Source organism: Rhopilema esculentum, chromosome 20, assembly GCF_057945365.1.
Source record: "Rhopilema esculentum isolate cy_ngs chromosome 20, ASM5794536v1, whole genome shotgun sequence".
In the NCBI taxonomy this organism is placed as follows: domain Eukaryota; kingdom Metazoa; phylum Cnidaria; class Scyphozoa; order Rhizostomeae; family Rhizostomatidae; genus Rhopilema; species Rhopilema esculentum.
Window position 1 is genome coordinate 8,632,934 of NC_142834.1, and position 22,397 is coordinate 8,655,330.

General features: G+C 34.6%; 1 protein-coding gene across 3 annotated transcripts in view; it reads left to right on the plus strand.

The window, feature by feature from the left end:
* LOC135687787 (centlein) overlaps nt 1–22,397 on the plus strand; it is a 25,475-nt gene continuing 3,078 nt past the window's right edge. Inside the window, exons 1-31 of one of the 3 annotated variants that reach the window (XM_089114660.1) lie at nt 1–169; nt 1,677–1,744; nt 3,211–3,299; nt 3,598–3,682; nt 4,001–4,044; nt 4,347–4,452; nt 5,012–5,093; nt 5,208–5,320; nt 5,833–5,868; nt 6,174–6,292; nt 6,374–6,483; nt 6,826–6,878; nt 7,360–7,443; nt 7,949–8,065; nt 8,720–8,826; nt 9,305–9,383; nt 9,691–9,777; nt 10,281–10,402; nt 10,623–10,745; nt 11,110–11,210; nt 11,636–11,736; nt 12,265–12,332; nt 13,025–13,202; nt 14,323–14,706; nt 15,621–15,752; nt 16,323–16,546; nt 17,111–17,219; nt 17,857–17,916; nt 18,391–18,486; nt 19,171–19,356; nt 19,722–21,254. In XM_089114660.1, coding sequence (XP_088970786.1) covers nt 133–169; nt 1,677–1,744; nt 3,211–3,299; nt 3,598–3,682; nt 4,001–4,044; nt 4,347–4,452; nt 5,012–5,093; nt 5,208–5,320; nt 5,833–5,868; nt 6,174–6,292; nt 6,374–6,483; nt 6,826–6,878; nt 7,360–7,443; nt 7,949–8,065; nt 8,720–8,826; nt 9,305–9,383; nt 9,691–9,777; nt 10,281–10,402; nt 10,623–10,745; nt 11,110–11,210; nt 11,636–11,736; nt 12,265–12,332; nt 13,025–13,202; nt 14,323–14,706; nt 15,621–15,752; nt 16,323–16,546; nt 17,111–17,219; nt 17,857–17,916; nt 18,391–18,486; nt 19,171–19,356; nt 19,722–19,886 — 3,465 coding nt within the window. In that variant the 5' untranslated portion in view covers nt 1–132 and the 3' untranslated portion in view covers nt 19,887–21,254. The other 2 variants (XM_089114659.1, XM_065204438.2) reach the window with 2 other exon arrangements.

Sequence of the window (22,397 nt, forward strand, 5' to 3'; positions counted from 1 at the left end):
AACAATCTAAGTTCCAAAAGAGGCTGAGTCCTCCACAGCTTGTGCGCAGCCTGTCGTTTCCTGATGTAATGGCGGGTAAATCGAAAATATTTTCGCTGGTAGCAATTATATGATTTAGATCTCAAGCTAAAGATGGACCATCCAGAAGAGGCTATTGATAACAGAGAAGGTACTGAAATTTACTCTTTAAGTTTTTATTATGCAAAGTATTTTACAGAGGCAGCAAAACTTAGTAGTATAGTGCGCAGATGCTTGGTCAATAGCAAGTGTTCTGATCATCACACCATCAAACTGAAAAACTGATGGTGATGGCCTACCTTAAAACAAAGAACAAGAAATTTGAATCTTGATTTCAGAACATTTTCACAACCTTCCCCTTTTAAACAAGCCCTAAAGAGCAATCTCTCCAAAGACTTTGAAATATCTAAGGCTTTGGCGGCACTTAAGAACATAATCTTGATTGACAATCCCTATACTGGGGCTGGACCGTATACTGGGGCGCCTTATACTGGGGGAAACGTTACCAATATGGTTGGCTTGATTTACTTTGAAACCATTGCTTGTAAAGTCCCAGATTCCAACAATATAACGCAAGATCAACTTTTGTTTTTCCCCCATAAGGATTTATCACTGATTCATATGCTTTGATAGAGATAAACCACGGAGTTTACTAAATTGATCCTTATTTCCCAGCCTTAATATATTTAATGCATCTAAAGTTAGAATATAAAACTGGTATGATCTGGCAAAAATTTTAGGCCTTCAGTCTCTTACAATCCCCATATTTCTTTTTTGTGGTCCTTTGCTTTGGTACTCATAAATTGAGCCTAAAAATATGACCTAAAAATAGGATATTATGCACATCTTTCATTTAAAGTATTTTTATGCACTACAACTAAAATGCAGTGTTGCTAACACACCCAAGATCTTTTCAAAATCTATGAAAGGCAAATTAGCACCTCAAAAATGAAAAAAAAAATTGCAAATTATTCTTGGGACTTACCAAGAAAACCAGAAGTTTGTTGTCAGTGACATAGTATACCACACTTCCCACTTAACAAACTTGGTTATGTGCCAAAAAGGCCCCCTGTCATCCCCTGAAGGGTTTTTCCAAAAGGAATGGCAGTGAGTGCTCTTTTATTGGTTTAAACATGCTTTTGTCTGTAAATTATGTCATTTGTCAACAAATTTCTGGTTTTTTATTGGCCTTGTCCTCCTCATGAAAAATGTCTTTCAGCCACTGTGTATTTCAGGCCTCACCCTAGATCCATGCTTTGTAGAAGCGTACTTTTTTAACAAATGCAGCTTTTTGTTTTGCTAGTCATTTAATAACACTGGAAATTTGCTTTGTTTTGTCACTCTTCTTGTTGATCATTGAAAGGACATTTTCAACAAAAATTAGAACTAGATGAATCAGGTATACCATATGCTGAGAGAATCTTGTTCTTCATTCTAATTGCTGAACTTGACTGTCCTGATAGGCACCAACAGGAAAATGATAATGCAAAAAATTGATATAAAAAGCAACACCAAAACACACTGCTTAACTGCTTAACAAACACACTGCAAGACTGGCTGTGCATTTATTGTTTTGAATTTACAAGAGAAAGTAAACATATGATATACTGTAAAAAACTACAACTTGCAGCTTTTTAATTGCAACCCTTATGTTATAGTGAAATTCACTTATGAAGAGCTACTGGAACAGAATAAATCTTTAGCTGAAGAGCTCACACAATGCAGGGTAAATATTTGTATGAATTTTTATAATTTAACCCAAGATATATGAAATTTAAAAATTTTATTTTAATTCAAGCACAAGTTTTTCATAGTGGCAAAAAACTTTGAAATCTAATGTGAATAATCAGAGGTTCCAGGGGAAAAGAGTGATCATCTTCACTGGATTCAGTTGTCTGGTGCAATCACCTTTAAGCTAGAAGTCTTATTTTTTTTAAACAAAACCAACATCTTAATACTCAATGTCAAGGCTTTAAATAACTTTCACTCTTTCTCAATTGAATGGTTTTGACATTTGTGTCAACTCCCTATAAATCATATTTCTTAGTGCAGTAAGCATCACTCTTTGTTTTGGCATATGTTTTACCATCAATAAAGCTGCACAGAGGCAGATTTTAACATTTGAAAGCCTTATTAAGCTAAGCACCACAGTGTAAACAATGTATAGATTGATAATGATATCAATTTGCATGCAATGTCTTGAAAAATATTATCAAGGTTCTCAAAAGGACCAATGAGATCAAGATGTATGAATGTTTATTGGATTCATTGCAAAGTCTGACTTTCAAATACAATATTATCTGCCTAGAGTAAAAGCAAACTGGGGAAAGCAAGTGTCGTTCTATCTGTTCATAGATGACTGGCATATAATGAACCTTAATATCAGACTTAGCAGGAGACTTTAATACCTTTAAACAAAATATTTGATAATCATATTATGTGCCTTGCTTTAATAAAATTACTAATTATTTTTATATTTTGTATTTATGCAAATATAATATTTTTGGCAAATTACTATTTTATTTAATAAAGCACCCTCATGAAAAGTACTTCTGAGTGCCTATAGTCCTCTCAAAACATATGTATTAATTATAAATATTAATTGTTAATTTTGTGATGCTATTTTTCATAATTGGCTTTATAAAGGACAGACTTATGAGTCTGTCCTTTATAAAGCCAATTATGAAAAATAATAGCATCACAAAAGTAACAATAAATATTTATAATTTATGCAAGTATCTAGCTTTAAAATCTGATCTTTGTGATAAAAGTTGATAGCATTTATACCAAATGTGTTGGGACCATTTATCATTTGCAAATCAGGACAATTTTAAAGCAGACTTTTGTGACAGTGTATGCAAACTGAGTCTGACTTACGTAAGCAAACTTATGAAACATTGTCTGTATGTTAAAGCAAATCTCAATTTTCACCACAGTGTGCATTTTTTTAGTCAATGTCTTAGGGTAAAAATATCAGCCATGACTGGGATTATTCTCAAAAGGAAGTAGAAAAGACTTGTGCCTTTCTTATTTTGTTGATATAACAATGTAGAACCAAATACTTTAAAAGATTCTGTATTTATTTCTTGTTTTTTACAACCTCTAGTTAGGTTTAAATTTCAAGTCATCTTTGGGTAAAAAAACAGCATTGTTTATTCATATTTGTTTTTAATTTGTTTAATTATGATTTAGGCTGACAAAGATTTTGTATGGACATTATGGAAACGCCTTCAAGCAGACAAACCAGATGTCTCATCAGCTGTCAGTATGGTAATTCAAAGGTGCGAAAATGACTTTTTATGAAACACGAAGGTCAATTTATGAACATTTCATTTAATTCATTATGATGTAGTCGTAACAACTGAAAGCAACAAAAAGAATCTGCATTTGTATCAAACATGTTAAAGTCTTTCATATTATCAAGGTTGTCAGAAAAAATTTTTACCATTGTATAATTCAAGTACTCTACTTCTGTCATCCTTGGTGGTAACCTCTGATTAACAATAACTTTGGCTAGGATGAATCTCCATTAAGATTGGTGTCTGTCTTTCCTATGACAGGCCTGTTTTATTTTTATAGAGAGCAAGAAAAAGCAGAAGCTAAGGACAGGAAAATTTTGGCAATTCTTAAGGAAAAGGATAACAACATAAGAATACTAGAAGAGGTAACTCACTCTTGTTGACTTGCAAAAATATGTTTTCAATTTTCTCAACATTTTAATTTTTTTCTCAGACTTTTTGAATAATTTTCTTTACCATAAAAAGGTCTTGTCTGCTGGGGCAAAATGTTAATTGACTCCTACATTATTTTTTTTAATTTCATGTTTTTCAAATAATATTCTATTTATCTTGGACTATTCTTTTCATTTTGAGTTATTTCTGCCTATCATTTATTATTGTCATTGCATGATTTATGGAAGCAAGTTACAGCTTATGTCCAGTGTCCTTGCATAATTTGTATTCCCATCTTGTTTCTGATATAGATTGCTGCAGATTTAGAGGTCCAACTGAAACAATCAATGGAAAGGTAATTCAATAAGCATTGTTGCATTTTCATTTTTATTTTGTGGATCTATATGAAATGAATTATATAACATGTGACATCAGTTGTGTGGACAAGGGGGAATCTCACAAAAATCACTGGGAAACAGTAGCAAATAGAAGTTTCTTCTGTTAGCAAGAAAGGCTTGGCCTACTTCCAAACCCCATAGCATTGCATCTTTTTCATCAATCATATGCATGCTAGTTGTCATTTTAGTTTGAATAGCTTATGGTGTTTTATTTACTACGAGTATCGATTCTGGTTAAAAGATTTTTTGTCATTTCAAGACTATCTGGCCTGCTTGTTGATCGTACAGAATGGGAAGGGAAGATTGATGAACTGAGAAAGACTGTTCAGAAACTAGATGAAGAAAAGATTTACCAACAAGAAGTGGTTTGTATTTTGATGTATTAATTTTTTGAATGATAAAATCCTTTTGACAAACCTAATAGAACTAATTTGAAATTCAGATATTTTGTATTTGCTCCCAGTTTCCAACCTGTTCTGCTCAGGTTGTATTTATATTATTTATGTATGATTGTTCAGAATTTCACTTATGATATTCATCTGAGGCCAACCGATTAAAGGACAATTGTGACTTGAATGGAATGAAAATGCTGAGGATATTGAGATACAGATCTGTTCTCGCAGATTCAATTTTTGCTATTCTTTTGATGGATTCTTTTGCTGTTTGTCCGACATGTCCTTAGCATGAAAGATCTTGATCGGGCTACTTTTGTTCCATGCCCAGCAATTGTGCAATTTTTTCTGAAGACACTTTTGAACAGCTTGAAAAGGCGTAAGAAATGTTTATAAAGAAAGTTTTTTCAAAAAGAAAAGGTTTGTGTCCTTTTTTCTGAGACTATGCCTTCTTTCAAAGACCAAACAAGATTTTATAAAATTTTGTTCATGTATCTTTGATAAAAACAGTTTACCTCTTTTTTGCTTTTAGATGAAAGCTAGAGAAAACCAGAACGAAAACGAACGGAAAAACTATCTAGCTGAAAATGAAGCTCTGGCAAATTCAAACAAAGGCATGTCTTATCTTGTTTTGTATTATTTTTAACAAATGCTGTCTTTATCATCAATTTTAATTGATAGCAGTATTTGTAGACAACTATTACTAGCATCCTTTGTATTTCTACTAGAATGCAGTGAGCGCATCAAAGATCTTGAGCTTGAAGTTGATAAACTGAGCAAAGAAAAATCAAGTGCTGCAACATTAATGGAGACAAATACTGTTCTTCGAGACAAAATTAAGGTGGACTTTGAATTTTCTTTCGAATTTAATTAAAGCACTTTAATAAAGTTTTATGCTTAATTCGTAAAGGAGATGACGAATCAATAGAATGAATAAACCTTTTTCAAAGTGGATGGAGTAAAGACAGATCGGAATCTTCTAGAAGCCAAAAGACATCATTTTAGGTTTAAATTGACGTTGTCTTTAGACATTATTCCAGTGAATTATTTCGAAAGAATAGGCCTTTCAAAAATAATTGTTTCGAAAGAATAGGCCTTTAACCCATTTCTTGCAACTAATTATATTACGAACATCTGTATAGTTATTAAGGAAAACGATTAAAAACTTTTCTGAGTCCCAGCTTACCTGATTTCCGGGGCATTAATTGGTGTTGGATCTAACTTGATGATGTTAACTTCACTTTTTTGTAAATCCAAATTTTAATCGTCTTCGTTATTTTATATCGCCATAACACAATGCTCTAACTTTACCACGGTACAATTTAATACAATAGTTTTTGCTTATTTTCCAAGGTGCTTGAGAAAGATTTAGAACTCACAAAACGCGAGGTAAACCCAATCAAGTTTTTTTTTTCATCTTATGACGATTTGTCGTATATTTAGTTCTGTAGTTATTCATTCAAATGCCTTCAGAAGAGATAGCTAAATTTTTCAAATATGATGAAATCTCGCATACCATTTGTTTTTGTGAACACCATCGGACGCTGTAGTTCTGTTTTTGATAGTTTCAACATTTTCAGTACTACAGCTCTTTGCAGGATCTTCCCTGCTTCGTGATTCGTATCTATTAAAAATTAAAATATATCAAGCATAATTGTAATACGTATCAAAGTTGTCTTTTATTATGTTGTCAGCACGATGAAAAGATTTCAAAGTTGAAGTTACGAGAAGGACAACTTCTGGAAGAGACCATAGCTGTAAATGAGCAGCTTGAGCAAGTTGAGCAGAAAGACGCCGAGATCGCAGCCTTGAGGTACGCATGTTAATTTTTTCAAACTATTTTAATTTTATTATGTTTCCTGATTTTCAACTGACAGCCAGTCATTTGTTTTAGCTCTGAACTTAGAAAGATGAGATACGACCATGAAGAGTGCCTGAATCATATTGAAGAACAGAATGCTATTATCAAGAATTTGCAGCTTTTACAGGATGAGACGCAACTAAGTAAGCATAGAACAAATATAAAACGCTTTAAAGTGTTAAATCGTCTAATTTTAAGTTGAAATGCTTACAACATCCCTATTTTATTGTGCTAAGTGACAGACTTTATGAAAGAATTTGTTTATGTCTGACCCATTAGTCGTATTATTCAGCTATGCAGTATTGTTTTATCATATTATTTATCATACTATCTTATTAACAAGCTGTTCTTGGTACCCCTTCAAAATCGCCACCAACTCTGATGCAGTGAAAACGAATATTTTATCTTATGATGATATTGGCTGCTCTAAAATTCTCTTACCAACATTGCTTCTTCGAGCTTGAAGAACAATATCTTTGTTTTAGTATTAAAGAACCAACAGGAAAGCCATAAATCTGAGGTTAAGTCGTACAAAAATGTATGTTATACCTTTTATCTGTACACTTGAAAAATTCGAAACTTATTTTGACAATGCTTTGTTCTCGATGTACTGACATTATTGTTTTGTACTTAAATCATCTTACGCAGCAACTATTGCAATTTCTACTGCCGATCCATCCTAGAATATTCATTGGCAAGCGCTCAATTGATTTTTTATATGGCTTTTGTTTAGCAAGCAACACTTAAGCTTGTCAGATTAGTGCTCTTTTCCCAGTTTAATATGTATTTTCCATTGTAATTAATAGGTTAGTGCCGATGACATCATGTCGTTCTCAGCTACAGTAGCCAGATATTGAGTTGTTGTCTGTTGTTTCATGTAAATAAACACCATTCTGACATGTGTGACACCAATGATTTGGATATTCCTTTTTTATAATAAGCAAATGCCTTGTTTATAAGACCAAATCTTTGAAGCTTTTTAGCAACCTTTCAGCAACTTTTCACAATTTTTCCCACAGACGTTGAACGAGCTAAGAATGAAATGCCTTTCACTGCAATCAGCAAGCGAAAAACTTCATGGCGATACAGATGCATTAAGAAAGGTTGATATTCTCTACATAAAAAGTATTTTACGTTTTTACTATCTAAAATGCTGTGTATCTTGTTGTTATACCATTTACAGTTGTTTTAAAGAACACACTTTTTAAAGTTAGTTAAAAAAGAATTGTGGCAACAATTAGACCTTGGTAGCAAAGCACTTTTAAATAGAACTGACTTAAGATTAGAATTTCGAAAAATTCCTTAGGATTCCTTAGAATTCTTTAGGATTAGGATTAGCGTAAAGGATCTATGGCCAGGTACGTTAGTTGGTAGAGCAACGACGTACAGCGACTTTGTTCATGGCCTAGACACTGTTTTGATGGTGTCACTCGCTCAAATTGTCTCGCAGTATATTTTTTCAAGTCCTGTCTTTCACTCAATCTTTTCAAAAACCTTAAGTTTTCAAAGATGAGGAATGGGTGAATAACTCAGCCATTCGTTACCTATGTGACACTTAAAAAAACCTACTTTGATAAAGATGTTTCATAGATACAATCTTATCTCTAGAGTCTGAGTGTACGACAAAGAGAAAATATAGATAAAGATATGGTGATTGCTGATCTAAAGGAAAGTTTAAAGACAAAACACGAGGGTTTTGACTCGGAAACTCAAACTGTTGACTTGGTGAGAATTCCACTGCTCTTTGTTTTTTGTTTCACTTAATATAGAATTACAGAGCTTATCAAAACTACAGCTGTCGCTTTCCTTTATCAGTTTTCTCTTATCAACCACTTTTGGCACAATTTTCTTTCTCTTTGCTGAATCCCCTGTCACCAAGGTACAAATTGTTTAATAACAGAGGCAAGGGATATGTGTTATGTGATGCATGGCAGACCAATAGCTGCAAATGGAAAAAACTTATTAGATTTTTGGACAGAGGTAATTGCTTAATGGCAATATTGCTGGTAATTGCTTAATGGCAATAGTCCTCTTTTAAAGGCAAAATGTCCTCATTTCCAAGTCAGCAAACCTTGCTTGAGGGTTAAGAGCTTGTTTCTATGATAAACTCAACTTAAACTATAAAGGTCTGCAACAAGCAGCAACGAGTGTTTATTAACATTCCTTGTCATGCTTTCATATTAAGTTTCTGTTTAGTTTTTTCAACTGTTTCAACAATATTTTGCCTAACACTATTGTCCGTATTTCTACATCACTGGAAATTACTAAAGTTACTTTATGTTTTAACGTGGGGACTAAATTGGGGAGTGTAAAGTAATATTAAGAAATAGAACTCCCTACAGCCAATAGCAGAGATGTAACAGTCTTAACATCTTGCAGAACTGTAGCCGTTGCCGAGAACTAGAGGAGCAGCTAGACGATGTGAAGGACGAATTCGATAGCTTAAAGGACATTGTGCAGGAAAAAGGAAGGTGGATCACACACACGTGAATTAAACGTTTGAGATTGTATCCGTTAACATACTATTTTGTCTGTTTTTAATTCAAAGCGAAACAGCCAAAGATTCAAAAAGGCTATTATATGCACAATCATACAGCTAGCTTCAGATCAAAATGTAATCATTACGAATAGAACTAATCACTTGGATTTAAATCTAAGATCGAAAATAAATTCGTTTGAAAATCTATGGATTTATCTTTTTGAATCGATTTGAAAGGTATCTCTTATTTAATATTTTTGGAAACTACTTCTTGTTGCTAAACTTTTCTTTTCCAGCCGATGCGTTCCAGTAGCAAGTTTGTAACTTAGGTTACGATTTCAAGAGTTGAATAGTTTCATTTGAGACGTTTTTACTCTTAAGGATAAGATTTTAGCCACCTTTTGGTTGGTTTTGATAAATGTATTTTGAGAACATACCTTTTCAGCAGGTCAAAGTAAAGTTTTTATTTTGCTTATTTTCCTCAGGCGAATTTCTTCGTTGGAAAAAGTATTAAGCGAACAGAGGAGGCGGAATATGGTTTCGAAAGAAGATAATGACAGCGAGGTTATCTTCTTTTGCCTATATATAGTAGATCTTGGTTTTCAAACCCAAGATGATGATCAGGTGTTTCCTATGATATTATGCACTATATTACGTCATTTTGCTTGAAAAATGGAGGTCTCCCCCTCCCCCCCTACATGACAACAGTTCTCTCGACTTTTACTTCATACAGTTCAGCGTTTTCTTTGAATGAAGATTTAAACAGTCTTATCAGACAGCCTTCCTGAGATAATATTTTGGTGATAAATAAATGCTTCATAACAATTAAACTTTTTGGTTAACCACTAAAAACAATTAACTACGCTTTTAGTTTGCCGAATCCAATTCAAATTTCAAATCAAGGATTAGAAGTCTGGAAAAGGAGATTGAAGATTTAAGCACTCTTTTGACTTTGAAGGTAACGTTTATTGGGCTTTGAGAAACCTAATTAAATAATCGAGTGAGACATTTAGACATCAAATAATTGACAAATGATTTTAGCCAATTTCCTCCAAGAGTGTTTTCTCATAGTTTATTCCCAGGTTCGTTGTGTTCTGATTGTCAGCAATATATGATATCAATATGTGAACGTGTTTCGTCTGAAGTCATCATGTTTTAAGCTGTTTTGCTCTTATCAATGTTTTTAAATGAACGCTGTTTTGAATTATCCCATCATACTTCAAAACTAGCCCAAGTGCTAAAAGAAACGAATTTAGATATACAATAGCTCATGCAAAGGGAATGTTTATTAAGAACAGACTTGGAATGTGAAGCCATTTTTTAATTCCATTTTTTTTTGGTTTCATGTTAAGCTAGTAAATAAGGTCCTTTGAATGACTAAAAATAACTCGTTTACATTTATGACGTCCTTTTTGTTGAAAATAAGACTAGTTTACATTATTTCTTATCTGCATTTGCTAGGACATCGAAGTTCAAGAAACTAGAAGGGCTCATTCTCGCAGACTCCAACGATACAAATCTCTGAAAGAGAATTATTCAATGATTAACAAACAACTACGCACATTTCAGCAGGATGCACCACTGTAAGTAAACCAACATTGTTCATATGATGCCGATAATTTATCAAAGCTTCTATTCAATTTGGTCCTTTTCTAAGTATGATGTTGAATATTTCTTCTACTTTTATTTGTTTTCTTGTCAAAATCTGTCACTTCATATGATTAGTATTGCAGTGATTAATCTTATCTTACCGAATTCTGAATAAGAATTTCTCAAACGATGTATGATTTTTCTTTTCTGCAGTAAGGCAATCAATGATGTAAACATACGTGCTGACCCCAAATCTCTCCAGCGGGAGGATAGCGAAGCTGTTTGGAATGAACTAGCATTCTACAGAAAGCAATACAATTTGCTCAAAAACGAAAGGTATGATATGAGACAAGTAAAGCTATACTGGGCTTATAAATTGGGAAAAGTAAAGAATGTTGGAATTTTGATGTCTTGTTTTAAACTCTGCAGGAGAATTGGCACGATGCTGAAGCTAAGAAATATCCTTTCAAGAAAAATAAGATATTTGAATATGTACTGACCATTTAATAGCTGCATATTTCACTGGAGTCGTTGTAAATTTTTGAAAAGCTTGTTTGAAAGCATACGATTTAAGCAAAATCTCAAATATCAACTCAGAGCCATAAGTTCCTGTTTCCTTGAAGTACGTTAAACGTCCTAAAACTCATGTCTGGAATTCATTCATTAATTTTCGCTAAGGCAATTTATCGTTTTCTTCCAGAGAGGATTTGGAAGAGGAGTTTGACAACCTTCGAGTAAAAACGATGGCTTCCAATGCCAAGATAAAGGAATTGGAAATTGAACTTGATCATGAGCATGGTGGTAAATATTTGTTTCCTTCTTTAATTTTGTTTACAGTTTGGTATCCCCGAATTCATTAACGTTTCGCAATTTAATTTCGTTTACCATGGCTGATTTGATTTTTTGCGCTATCTTAGCCCTTCTGAAGTTTTTGTAAGATTTTTACAATTTCGTACACCTAAAATATATAATGGAAATCCTGTAATATCTGCTGCTTAAAGCCTTTAGTGCCTTGAGTGAACGAAAGCTAGAGGTTAGTATCCTTCATTCACTCACCGTGTTATTTCTTGCGACATTTGTAAAATTATAACAAATTGAAGTAGGACACGTGGTTTTGCCATAAAATATCATCTACCTGTCGGTGTCGTTCTATGGTATGCTGCTACTTCAGTAATAGGTTTGTTTTGTTATCGTTTTTCCTTACGTACTGTTGTATTTTTTTTAAGAATGCCTCAAGCTTCGAAGTGAAATGCAATCAAAGGCGAAGTTTGTAAGTCCTTCAAAGATGTACTCCATGGAAACTCAGGTAGAAATATGGCGAAAGAAGGTAGTTTATGTATTTCTGCACTTTATACATTATATTCTTAAAATGATTTAATGCCATCTAAGAAAACATTTCTGAGCATGTCCCCTGTACTGACTGCAGAGTTTTTAAAGGCGTACATTCTAGATGCTTTTATATTTTTGTTTTTTAAAAACCTGGTCGATTATAAATGAGAGGTATCAGATCCTTTTCATGTTTTTTGTTCCATAAACCTTCAGTTTTTCTTATGAATAATTGTTGTTCCTACTGGTTTGTACCCAAGTAGCTTAAAATTCTAAATCTCAAGGGGCTGCCAACATTCACCTTTTGCAACGAAAGAGCGTTTCTATTTAATTTTTGCGCTGCTTATCTCTAACTTCATTTCTTTAGTTCACCAAGCAATTTATATTGTCAGTGCATCCACCAATTTGAGATCGGTGCCTAGGTAGCCAGGTGTCCCTAATATTTGTGACTAGACTAGAACATTCCTATCTAATTTGTGGCTTGGCTTTGTCCTGAAAGTTAAAGCAGCTTTTCCATTTCTTTTTCAAGTCTAAACAACTGGAACTGCAAAATGAGGCGCTGAATGCTGAAAAGGAGGCTTTAACCCAACGTGAAAAGTATGATCAATTTTAAAACTCTTTTCGCATAAATTTTAGGGTTTGAACGCCCTGGAGTTTAAATAAAAATACTAAGTGGCAGTCCAAAGATTTCTTTTCATTTAATTTTTTATATACACAAAAACAAATCCGAACTCGAAATAAAAAGATACTATTTACATGTTCCATTCAGGGCAAAACAAGGTCTTCTGTTCCCTATCATGGACAAGACTTACTATTCGTTGATTTTATAAGAAAAAAAAGCCAAAAATTTAATCTAGTTTCAAAAATTAGTTTCGAAAGTTGATGCACGTAGAGGTAACCTAATGGCAACAGTAGCGTGATTTTCTTGCATGGTAACGTTAAGAAGATTGTGAATGGTGATGATGAAGTGACTTTCACCATACAATGTTACAATCATATTGTTTTGGAAATACGAAGAAGCACCCGAATTGCGAATGTTTTCAAATAGTTAAACAATGTATATAGTCTAATACATTTCTAGATTATGAGAGGTCTTTAAGCGGGTTTATGTTTCCAACGATGGTGCTGTTTTCGTTTTTTATAACTGATAATTATTTTAATTCTGCAATTACTTTTAGTTTTAAAAATTAGGTTCCTGATTATTAACTTAACTTTTTTATATCTGACCATGAGTACTTTTGTAGAGATTATCAAAAGAGGTTCAGAATCGATTGGTTTCAATCTTGTAGATATTATAAAAAAGAGATTGTCGGCCTCACAGATGAAATCGACCATATTCACAAGAATATTAGGGATAAAATTGATGCAGAGGTTCAAGCATCTGAGGCCATCGAAGCTTTGGAGCAACAAGCTAACAAATCTTTGGACAGGATTGCTACCTCAGTTAACGACAGAAAACGACATCTGGTGAGAGCCTTTCTATTTCTTTCCTTTTAATGCATCTTTCAAAGAAACTACAATTTTTAGGCCGTTCCAGCCTTTAATGCAAAATGGAAATGAAAGGAATTGTGACTAAGGACAAATCGTCATCACTTACTTGCGCCTCCACAGTTGCAAAAGATGGCGATAGTAAAAGCTGCGAGCAAGTATCATTGTAGCAACTCTTGAAAGCGTTACCGCTTCATTCATCTAGATATCTTATTACTTTCTCAGTCCTTTTTGCGTATGATTTTCAACGCGAAGAGGCCGTTTGTGATGTGTTAAGAATTTAAATAAGTATTTCTTAAGATTATTCTCAAAAATTGTGTTTGGTATCCAGCATAGTTTTTGTCATCTCTGAAGTTCCTATCGTTAGTTTTATTAGCATTTTCACACGAAAATACATTTGCTACAGCGCAACATCTGCCTTTGAGCTGTTAGATTATAAGGATCTTTTGCACGAAACTATTGCCTGCTGCCTATTGCCTGTTAAATATATTCTGTATATGAGAAGAATATTCTAAAGAAACAGCGAATCCAATATAATTTGAAATGAACCACGAAGATGCTGGAAGCCTTTTTGCATGGGGAAATCAAATTAATTGTTAACTTACTTTAGAAAAAAAGAAAAATTGTATGAGAGTTGAAGATATCTGACCATTCTAGTCACTCACGCGAAATTAAATCCTAAAAAGAAAAGTGAAAAAATTGTTTTATGTTCTTTCACATTTGCGTGTTTCCAAGACTATGTTTGCTTCTCACGTCAATTTCAAACGCATTAACTGATTAATTTGTCTGGTTTTATTAATCTGTTGAACTGTAATACTTCTGATCCTATCTTTATTCTTTAGAAGAGATTAGAATGCTTTGACTGTCGTGCGGGTCCTGGTGATTCTTCATCATAATTACTTGTAACGGTAAATGTCATTTACTCTCGGATAATCGTTTATTGACTGCTCTTTTCTTTTCCGAGCCCACGGGTATTTCGCAACCAGCAACCACTCAACCTCCCAACCTCCCAACCTCCCAACCTCCCAACTTCTGTACTATTTGGTAACTCGTCAAATGTTTTCAATAGTACGAGTTCACTTTTTCATGTTTCTTTTAGATTGAGCAGTACATTCAAACAAGCCCTATATCACCAATACGAAGGCTGTCACCCAAAAGGCCAATCAGCCAGTCAACCCAAAGTACACAGACGATAGACTCAGAGTCAAGTTCAGAACACGAGTTTCCTTTATCTAGAATACCTAATCATATTCGCCATAAACCAAAACGACAGGGCCCTGAAAGAGATGTCCTGAAAGAATGCGATAAATTGTTTGCAGAAGACCTGCAAACTCCAAATAGAAATATTAGAAAAGTTACTAACAGCTTGTCCCCTGTTCTCAATGGCAAAATCTACAAAAGAAAGAAAATGCCACCGAAAAGCAGCCCTGCTGTAAGAGAGCAAACAAGTCTGAAAGTTAGGATTCTGAGTCTACAGCAACAGGTAAAGAAAGATAATTTATGTTATCTTATCTTTTCTCTTGTGTCAGAGGTGTAGCATCTAGGGACCGTGTGCCAATTTCATTTAATGGGGTCAGTAGCTATGTCACGATCCTCCAGTTCATTTCAGTCTAGTTCGGTTCCGTTCATTGCAGTTTAGTTCAGTTCACTTAATTTCATTTTAAAATTCCACTACATACAGATGCCAGTAAAATAGTTACATAGTACATCAAAGTAACAAGTTGCAATAGAAAAAAAGCAAACGAACAAGTTTATAAGGGGATTTGTATGGATGAAATTTCTTGAAAAGAGGGACTCTCCCAGTAGGTAAACTAATTAAGGAGAGAGCACCCCCTTGGTTAAGAACAAATATTACTTTCATTACCCATACCGTATTTTAAGTATGTCTGTAAGTGTTTGATGGTTATTAGTTCTAGGACTACTTTGTCCAAAAGGACTTTGCTCCAACCAGGTCAAAACTTTCATGCTTCGCCCCTGCATTTATAGGCTTAGTAACATGCATTAAACACTTTGTCTTGAGTCAAATTGTGTCTTAGATATCGTGTTGCCTTGAGTCAAGTTTGAGAAGTGGTTATTGATCTCTCGTGACCCATTTGCTAGGTTCAGCGTCTCCAAACTGTATCACACCGTTACGACACGACAGCCTAATTGGCACTGTTTTATGGAATTTTTTAGCTCGTGACTGGCCTCCACACGAATTACCCATTTCTAAGCAAAGACCCCAAAGTTTACAAAACTTTGAGACAAGGTTTGATTTTTACCAACCCCTGTAACGGTCCACAGCCATAAAATCAGCAAAGTGTGTTCTGCTCATCAAGATCGAATTCTTCTCCTGCATAATAAGCATCATGACCCCCACCAATCCTAACAAAAAAGCTCGAATTTATTTCATGACAGGTAGATGTTCTGCGAAGTGGCAAATCAAGGCTAAGTGCCGAGCTACAGGAGCAAAAAGAATATAACGAAACAGCCAAGGGAGAGCTAGATGTTGCAGTAAAGAAGCTTGAAATGAGCAAAGTCACCATTCAGGTTTGCACACGTCTGTAAGCATTATTATTGAAGTGTGCAGGCCCTTGCAACGTCATTTCAATGCTGAAATCCTGGACAGACAGAGGGCCCCCTCCCCCAGTTCAATTTCGACATTTCTTTGTTTTTATGCATACGCCAAGTAAGAAGGGGGATGGGTAATAATTTTTTCTATAAATGCATGCTGCCCGACATAATTCTAGTCATTTATCTCAATAACTGTTTTAAAGATTTAGATTTCTTTTTCAAAACTAAGACAAAAACACTTTGCTGTAGTAATCTGTCCCTGATTTCTTCTTTGTAAATTTCTTTGCAGAGAGTTTTGGATTTTCTTTATAACACGCATCTTTAATTTTTGTTTAATTTTACCTTTTTGTGTCTTGGTCCCGTTTCCAGTACTGTTGATATTATACAACCCAGAAAGAAAAGGATGTTTGAAAACTTTGTCTAGTATAAACTTTTAAATCGGTTTGCCTTGGTATCTTTTTTGAATACTTGTTTGAGATTTTACAAAGGTTAAGATTATTGATGCTAGAAAGTTGTCCATTTGAGTTAATGGGCCATCTTCTCTAGAGGTTATCCGATGAAGTTCAGCGGTGTTGCAGTGATCGAGAAAATTTAGAAAAAGAATTGGAAAACGAAAGGAACAAGACAAAACCGCCTGAAATTGGTTATAAAGAAATGGAAAATAGATGGAAATTAGCGACGACAGAATGCTCAAAGCTATCTTTTCAAGTAAAAACATTACGTGGAGAGAATGAAATGATGTCTGCAAAACAGAGAGAGTTTCAGGAAAGGTAAACAATCGTTTTTCTGTCATCTTACAAATGTTGCTTTGCAGTGCCAATTAGTTTTCTTAAATAAAATTTCTGTTGTTTCGTTATCCAGTTACTGGAGAAAACAAGAACTTAAAAAGCGTCCGATCGTCTACTGTTTACAGTTCAAAAACCTTTGCAGTCCTATAAAACTTTGGAAGCAAAGATGACCTCATAGAAAGATTGTGAAGTTGCTTGATCAAAGTGTATTGTTGGAAAAGAGTATCTATCTAAATCACGTCACAAAATGAGTTTCAAAGAGAAAATTTTCAAATACAATACAATTGATAATTTTAATTCTGATGAAATTTAGGTGTTGTAAAAACTGTCCCTTTGTACTACCTGAATATAAAGCAAATGTTAGCTACTGGCCTGACTGCTGTTTCTCCAATAAATGGTTTTTGAGCTAGGCGTCCGTAGGGGAACTTTCATTGCCATGTACCTTGGCCTAAAGTGCACATTTGCTCGAAATGTTGCACATTCAAGGCCAGCCTGTATTAAATCAACTACAATCTCACAGACCAAAACTTGTTCAACCCTTCGCAGGATTGTGTGGCTAGAGAGGCAGTTGAATCAGAAGAAGCAGTTACTTGAAGACATGAAAGAGAAGCTTAAGGAAACAAATCAAATGACTGCGAAAGAAAAAGAAAGTCTGGTTTGTGGGTTTATTCTTTACTCTTTTCTCTTTTGTGATCTGTCTTATAATCTTAAAGCTTAATCATAGATTCTATATTTGCAAATCTATGTTTGGAACCAATCTGATATTCTCAGCCTTTTTGTTGAATCGTATTGTTCTTTACCACCATAGTTTTTAAAGGAGTCCTTGGATGAAATAATTATGATGAATTCTTTGTGTCTTTAGTATGAGAAATACACAGAAAGTATTCTACAGAGGAGATCGTACGGGAAATTAGCGATTTTTCACCTCCCCTTCGTGTTCAGGCTTTATGTTCACGTACTTTTGTGTCCAGGTATCTCAAAAGTTTGGACTCTATCCTCGGTTTGTTCCTCAGAACTGTTTAGCTATCAATGCACATGGTTCTATGACCAAATCAAAATAGGTTATAGATGCACATGCATCAATCACTTGTTTCGTCTGAAAATGAATATGAATAGTTTGAAAATGTTTCGAATACTGAAGAGGACATTTCTCAAGAACTGAGCAAGTAAAGATCGACCAGTTTCTTTGCAAACAAAAGTGCAGTAGCAAAGCTCTTGTGGATCTATCAAAGATTCGTAATTGCTTTTGCTGTATATTTAGAAAATTGATAATGAAATTATGTTTTGCCTAGGAGGAAATGAAAAAGAAGAATAAATCCCTTTTACTGAACGACGATCAAAAGAAAAAATATGTGAGTATCGCAAATGAAAGGCCCCTTGGCCGCCGTGTTGTTGAACTTAGCTATGAAACTTTTATTGCTGGCCACAAGCCTGAATGGTAAACAAAGACAGATGATAAGTTGGGCAAGATGCCAAGTAACCTTTTGCTTGAGCGGTGCTTTTACTGAAGCCACAATTATTTGCCTGTGCTGTTTTCGTCTGTATAAGTTATTCCTTGAGTGCCAGCAATGATTTATGCTGAGTTTAGACTTGATAAATCCAAGGATATTAAGCTTTTAAGTACCCCAAAGCTTTACTTTCCAGTGAATGATCAGGGTTTCAGACAGACTTGAGCACCTGACTTGATTCTAAGCAAAGATAACACTGTTCAGACTTAAACTAGAAATAATGTTATTTGTTAAAACGGTTTCCTTTAAACTCGTATTATTAAAAGCCTCTTCTTTGACAAATTTGCCTGCAATTGTGACATCGTTTTCTTTATCTAGATCGACGATTTACGCAACAAGATAAACCAGTTATCATTAGAAAAAATTGAACTTAAAAAGCAGTTGCAGGAATGCAAAGAAGAATTGAAGCGAAAAGTAAGACAAGTCGTTAACAGCATTGCGTTTACAGCGATAGCCAGCGCCACTCTTTCCTATTGGCAATAGCAGCCAGCCCCCTGATCAAAAAAATTTCTTAATTTCAAGGATTATACAACTGCGTAAACGTTTGTTTATGTATCTGGCCTGTCTTCCGTATTACATGGATAAGATTACTTGTACCCTTTTGTTCACAATCGCTTGCCAAACAAAATTGACTTGAATCTTTTAGGCTTAGCTCAATTTAGATTGCTGCCTAGCATCATATTCAATGCACGCAGATGTTTCCAACAAATGGCTATCGCATATGTCCTTTTAATAATTTTGTCTTTGTATCATTGCAAATAGATGATTTAAATTCCATGCACGAAGATAACTGTGCATATTATGTCAAAGTTTTGAAGGATGTCCGCCGTCTCATTTCGGCCAAATAAAGTTCCAGACAAATTTTGTCTCTAATTTTAATTACTCGAGACTTGGCTACTCTAATATATACCATATCCTCTTGAGCTAGGACAAGCAATAAGGTTATCATCTGTAAAGTAGACATTTTTTGCGACTCCCTTTAGTGTACAGAAAGATACAGTCATAATTGAACGTAGAATAAAAAAAATTTGATAGCAAGACCATTTCTGAAGATGAGCCATAGCAATCTAATTGTACTTCATCAAACGTCTTTTTCAGTCTCGCTTACTGCAACAGAGCCAAGATTTATGTAGCCATGCAGAAAAAGCAGTCAGCGAAATGGAAAAGGCTGCATTTGACCAGCTTCATGAGCAGGCAACTGAGCAAGAAAAGTTATATGCAAACCTTAAGCAGGATTTGAGTACAGAACGCGGGAAAGTCGTGGAATATCAATGGGTCATCAAGGTATTATCTGCACTTTTTATTTTTTCGTAAAGATGATCCACATTTTTTATGCATCGAAGGCATGCTAGGTTTGCACTGACTGATAATAAGCTCTATGGTGATTTGTTTTATATAAGAAGGATCCACCCTTGGGCAGCTCACCTTTCATTTGAAGTCCATTTCTTCTGGAAGTGAGCTAATTGGGAACCTAGTATTTTATCTCTATAACGTTAACCTTGACCAGGGAAGAATCACAGACTGGCTATTGCTTTCGGGGGTAAGGGTTGTCGGTACATCAAAAGAGACCATGCCACCATATAATTATGTAAATAAAGAAAAGGTCACGGTAACAGGCTGCTTGACTGACTCCAATTGAATGATTGCAGCGAAAAATCGATAAAAATATGGAGAACAAGAAACACCGCAACGCGTCGAGAACAAACAATAATGAACACGATCAAAGTAACGGTGACTACCACATTCAAACACCTCGGATTCAGAAGTATCGTAGCCATCTTCTCACAGTAACGGGGCAACATTCGTGGATATGAAAGAGAGGGTCTCGAAAAAGAGCTTTTCTGACTTATATTTCTCTCTCACAATCATTTTACCTAACCCTATTTACATTGCAATGTGAAAGTAAACTTACATGATGATTTCAACAACAAATATTAGCAAATATCACTGCAGATTGGCACTAGCCATTTAGCGTTTTATAAACAATGCATATTTCTAACGTGTCAGAAAGCTTCGTCACAGAATAGAAAATACAAAAAAAGTGTCAAATTTGCATGTCTGTAAGATCTGTCGGTTATTAACCGCAAGAAGTTAAGCTGTTTTCATCTAAAGAGCAACAGCCTACCATAGACTTTAGAGCATCAATAATTAAAACGTGTGGATTAATGTTTTTCGTTATTATAATAAAATATTCAAAGTAAAAAATGTGACTTTTTAACCTGATAGCTAAAGTCACGAAGTGCCAATTTCCCTTGTTTGATTGCTCGGGCTCATTTTCAAACTTCCCCTTCCTTCAAACGAAACAGTAACCATCCCGTGCGTTTATACGTGCAAAAAGTGTTCAGATATGATATAGTATGATGCTTAACCAGAAAGATTTTGGCTTTAATTGAATAGAATCCTTAGAATTAACCAGAAATAAGAATTCAAAATTTTTGACGCCCATTCCTGCAGGAATAGCTGCCATTTTCAAAACTGTTTTCTCAGCTGGCTCAATTTTCAAAACTCGGTATCATTGAAGTGAATAATTTAAATTTGTTCATTGTTATTTGTTTCCTTTCAGTCAGGTTGCTAAAAACGTTTTGTTTGATAAAAAGCTAATTGTATTGTTCGATAGTTCTTGCGTACATCTCAGCATGTACTGCCTGCTGCTTATACACAGTAGATTAAATGACACTAGTGTTTAATACAAATACCAAAAGCGTTCCAGTAGAAAAACGAATGCGATCCCTGCAGTTTATCTTGGAAGCTGTTCATCACAAGGGACCCCTAAATGGAAGACTGAATGGAACAACCAGGCTCACCCGCTTATACTCATTATTCTGAACATTTGCATATCTTTTTTATATCATATCTTTCAAATTCAGGTTCTCTTCTTTGAAAAACACGAGTTGTTGGTACAATACGTAAACCAGTTTTGATGCACCAGCTTTCGTAAATATTTTATCCTCACCTAATCCAAGTATTATAATTAGTTATTCTTCCACAACATTGTCGTATGATTGTTAAATCGATGTTAGATTTGCCTATTTCGGTTGCATAGACCTAGGAAACCTTTTAATTTACAAAGTTTACACGTGTTTGTCAGTATCTCCGCGTTCAAAGCCTGGTTTCCTAGCCAAGCCTAATCAATATTCCCAAGCTATCGTTGTTCTTCACACAATAAGAAATCCTTATGCGATTTCTTCCCCTAGAATTTAGTCGAGGTTGTACTGAAAGATACCCATCATCTTCAACTTGTTATCGTGAAAAGGAGAAGGCTAAAACGGGACGAAGAGATAAAAAAGCAAAAGAGCCAAGAATCAATGAAAGAAGCCAGAGATATTGCATGCAGCATATTGGACATGACGTCAGAAGAAATCGAATTGTTACTGGATGAAGAGCCTAGGGTGATCAAATTTTAAAAGTTCATTTTTGTCAAAAAAAAACTATCTATAACTGTTGAAAGAGAAGAACACAAGTAAAGCGCATGCGCATCCTACCTTCGCACTTTCTCTGCCATGAACCCTAATAACATCCAACCTATTTTATTGAGACAAGGAAATTCCATAAACATCCGGTCCTTTTAATATTCAAAGAATTTAAAGTAGGCGCTGAAGTTCGGATATTTTGATATTGTTGCATAAAACAGTTAAAGCCTGTCTAATGTGTAAAAATAAAAATGTTTTAACAAATAGAGTTTGTCTAACAAGTTTTCTGTAAAGCACTGTAACTGATTACATGATTCTCATCACTTCTTTGAATTTGAATCTGATTGAAAAGATCTTATAAACAATTTTGGACTAGAAGAGTAGCAATGTAGAGTTCCGTTCACTAGGTTAGTCTTGGTGAAAATTTCAATGTAATATCGCAGAAAAGGGAAGCATAGTTTGTCTTCAAACAGGAGATATCGTTATCGCCAACAACTAGCAATAGTTTTCGGGTCCTTGACAAAACGTTGCCTTCAACATTGGCAAAGGCTTTGTGTACATATGCCAACTGAAAAACAACTTGATAAATTTCGAGTGATTCGTGTTCATTAGAGAAACTTCATTTTGTAATCTTTTCGTCATTCTGTCTAGCAGCTTTTTTTGCCTTGATCGTTATCCAACCATAGATATCCAGCTTTTAACTAACCACAAAACCATAAACCATAAATATTGTCGTTAGCAAGGAAACAAAATTCCATGTAACTACGACACTTGCTATATGCGATTTTTGTAATTATTTCCTTCTTAATGCCTAAAGGAATTTCACATTCAAAATTAACAGACTTGTACTGTAGTCGTTATGTAGCGATATTGGCCTCTTGCATTCTGCACGAGTGGTTACACTGACAAGAATAC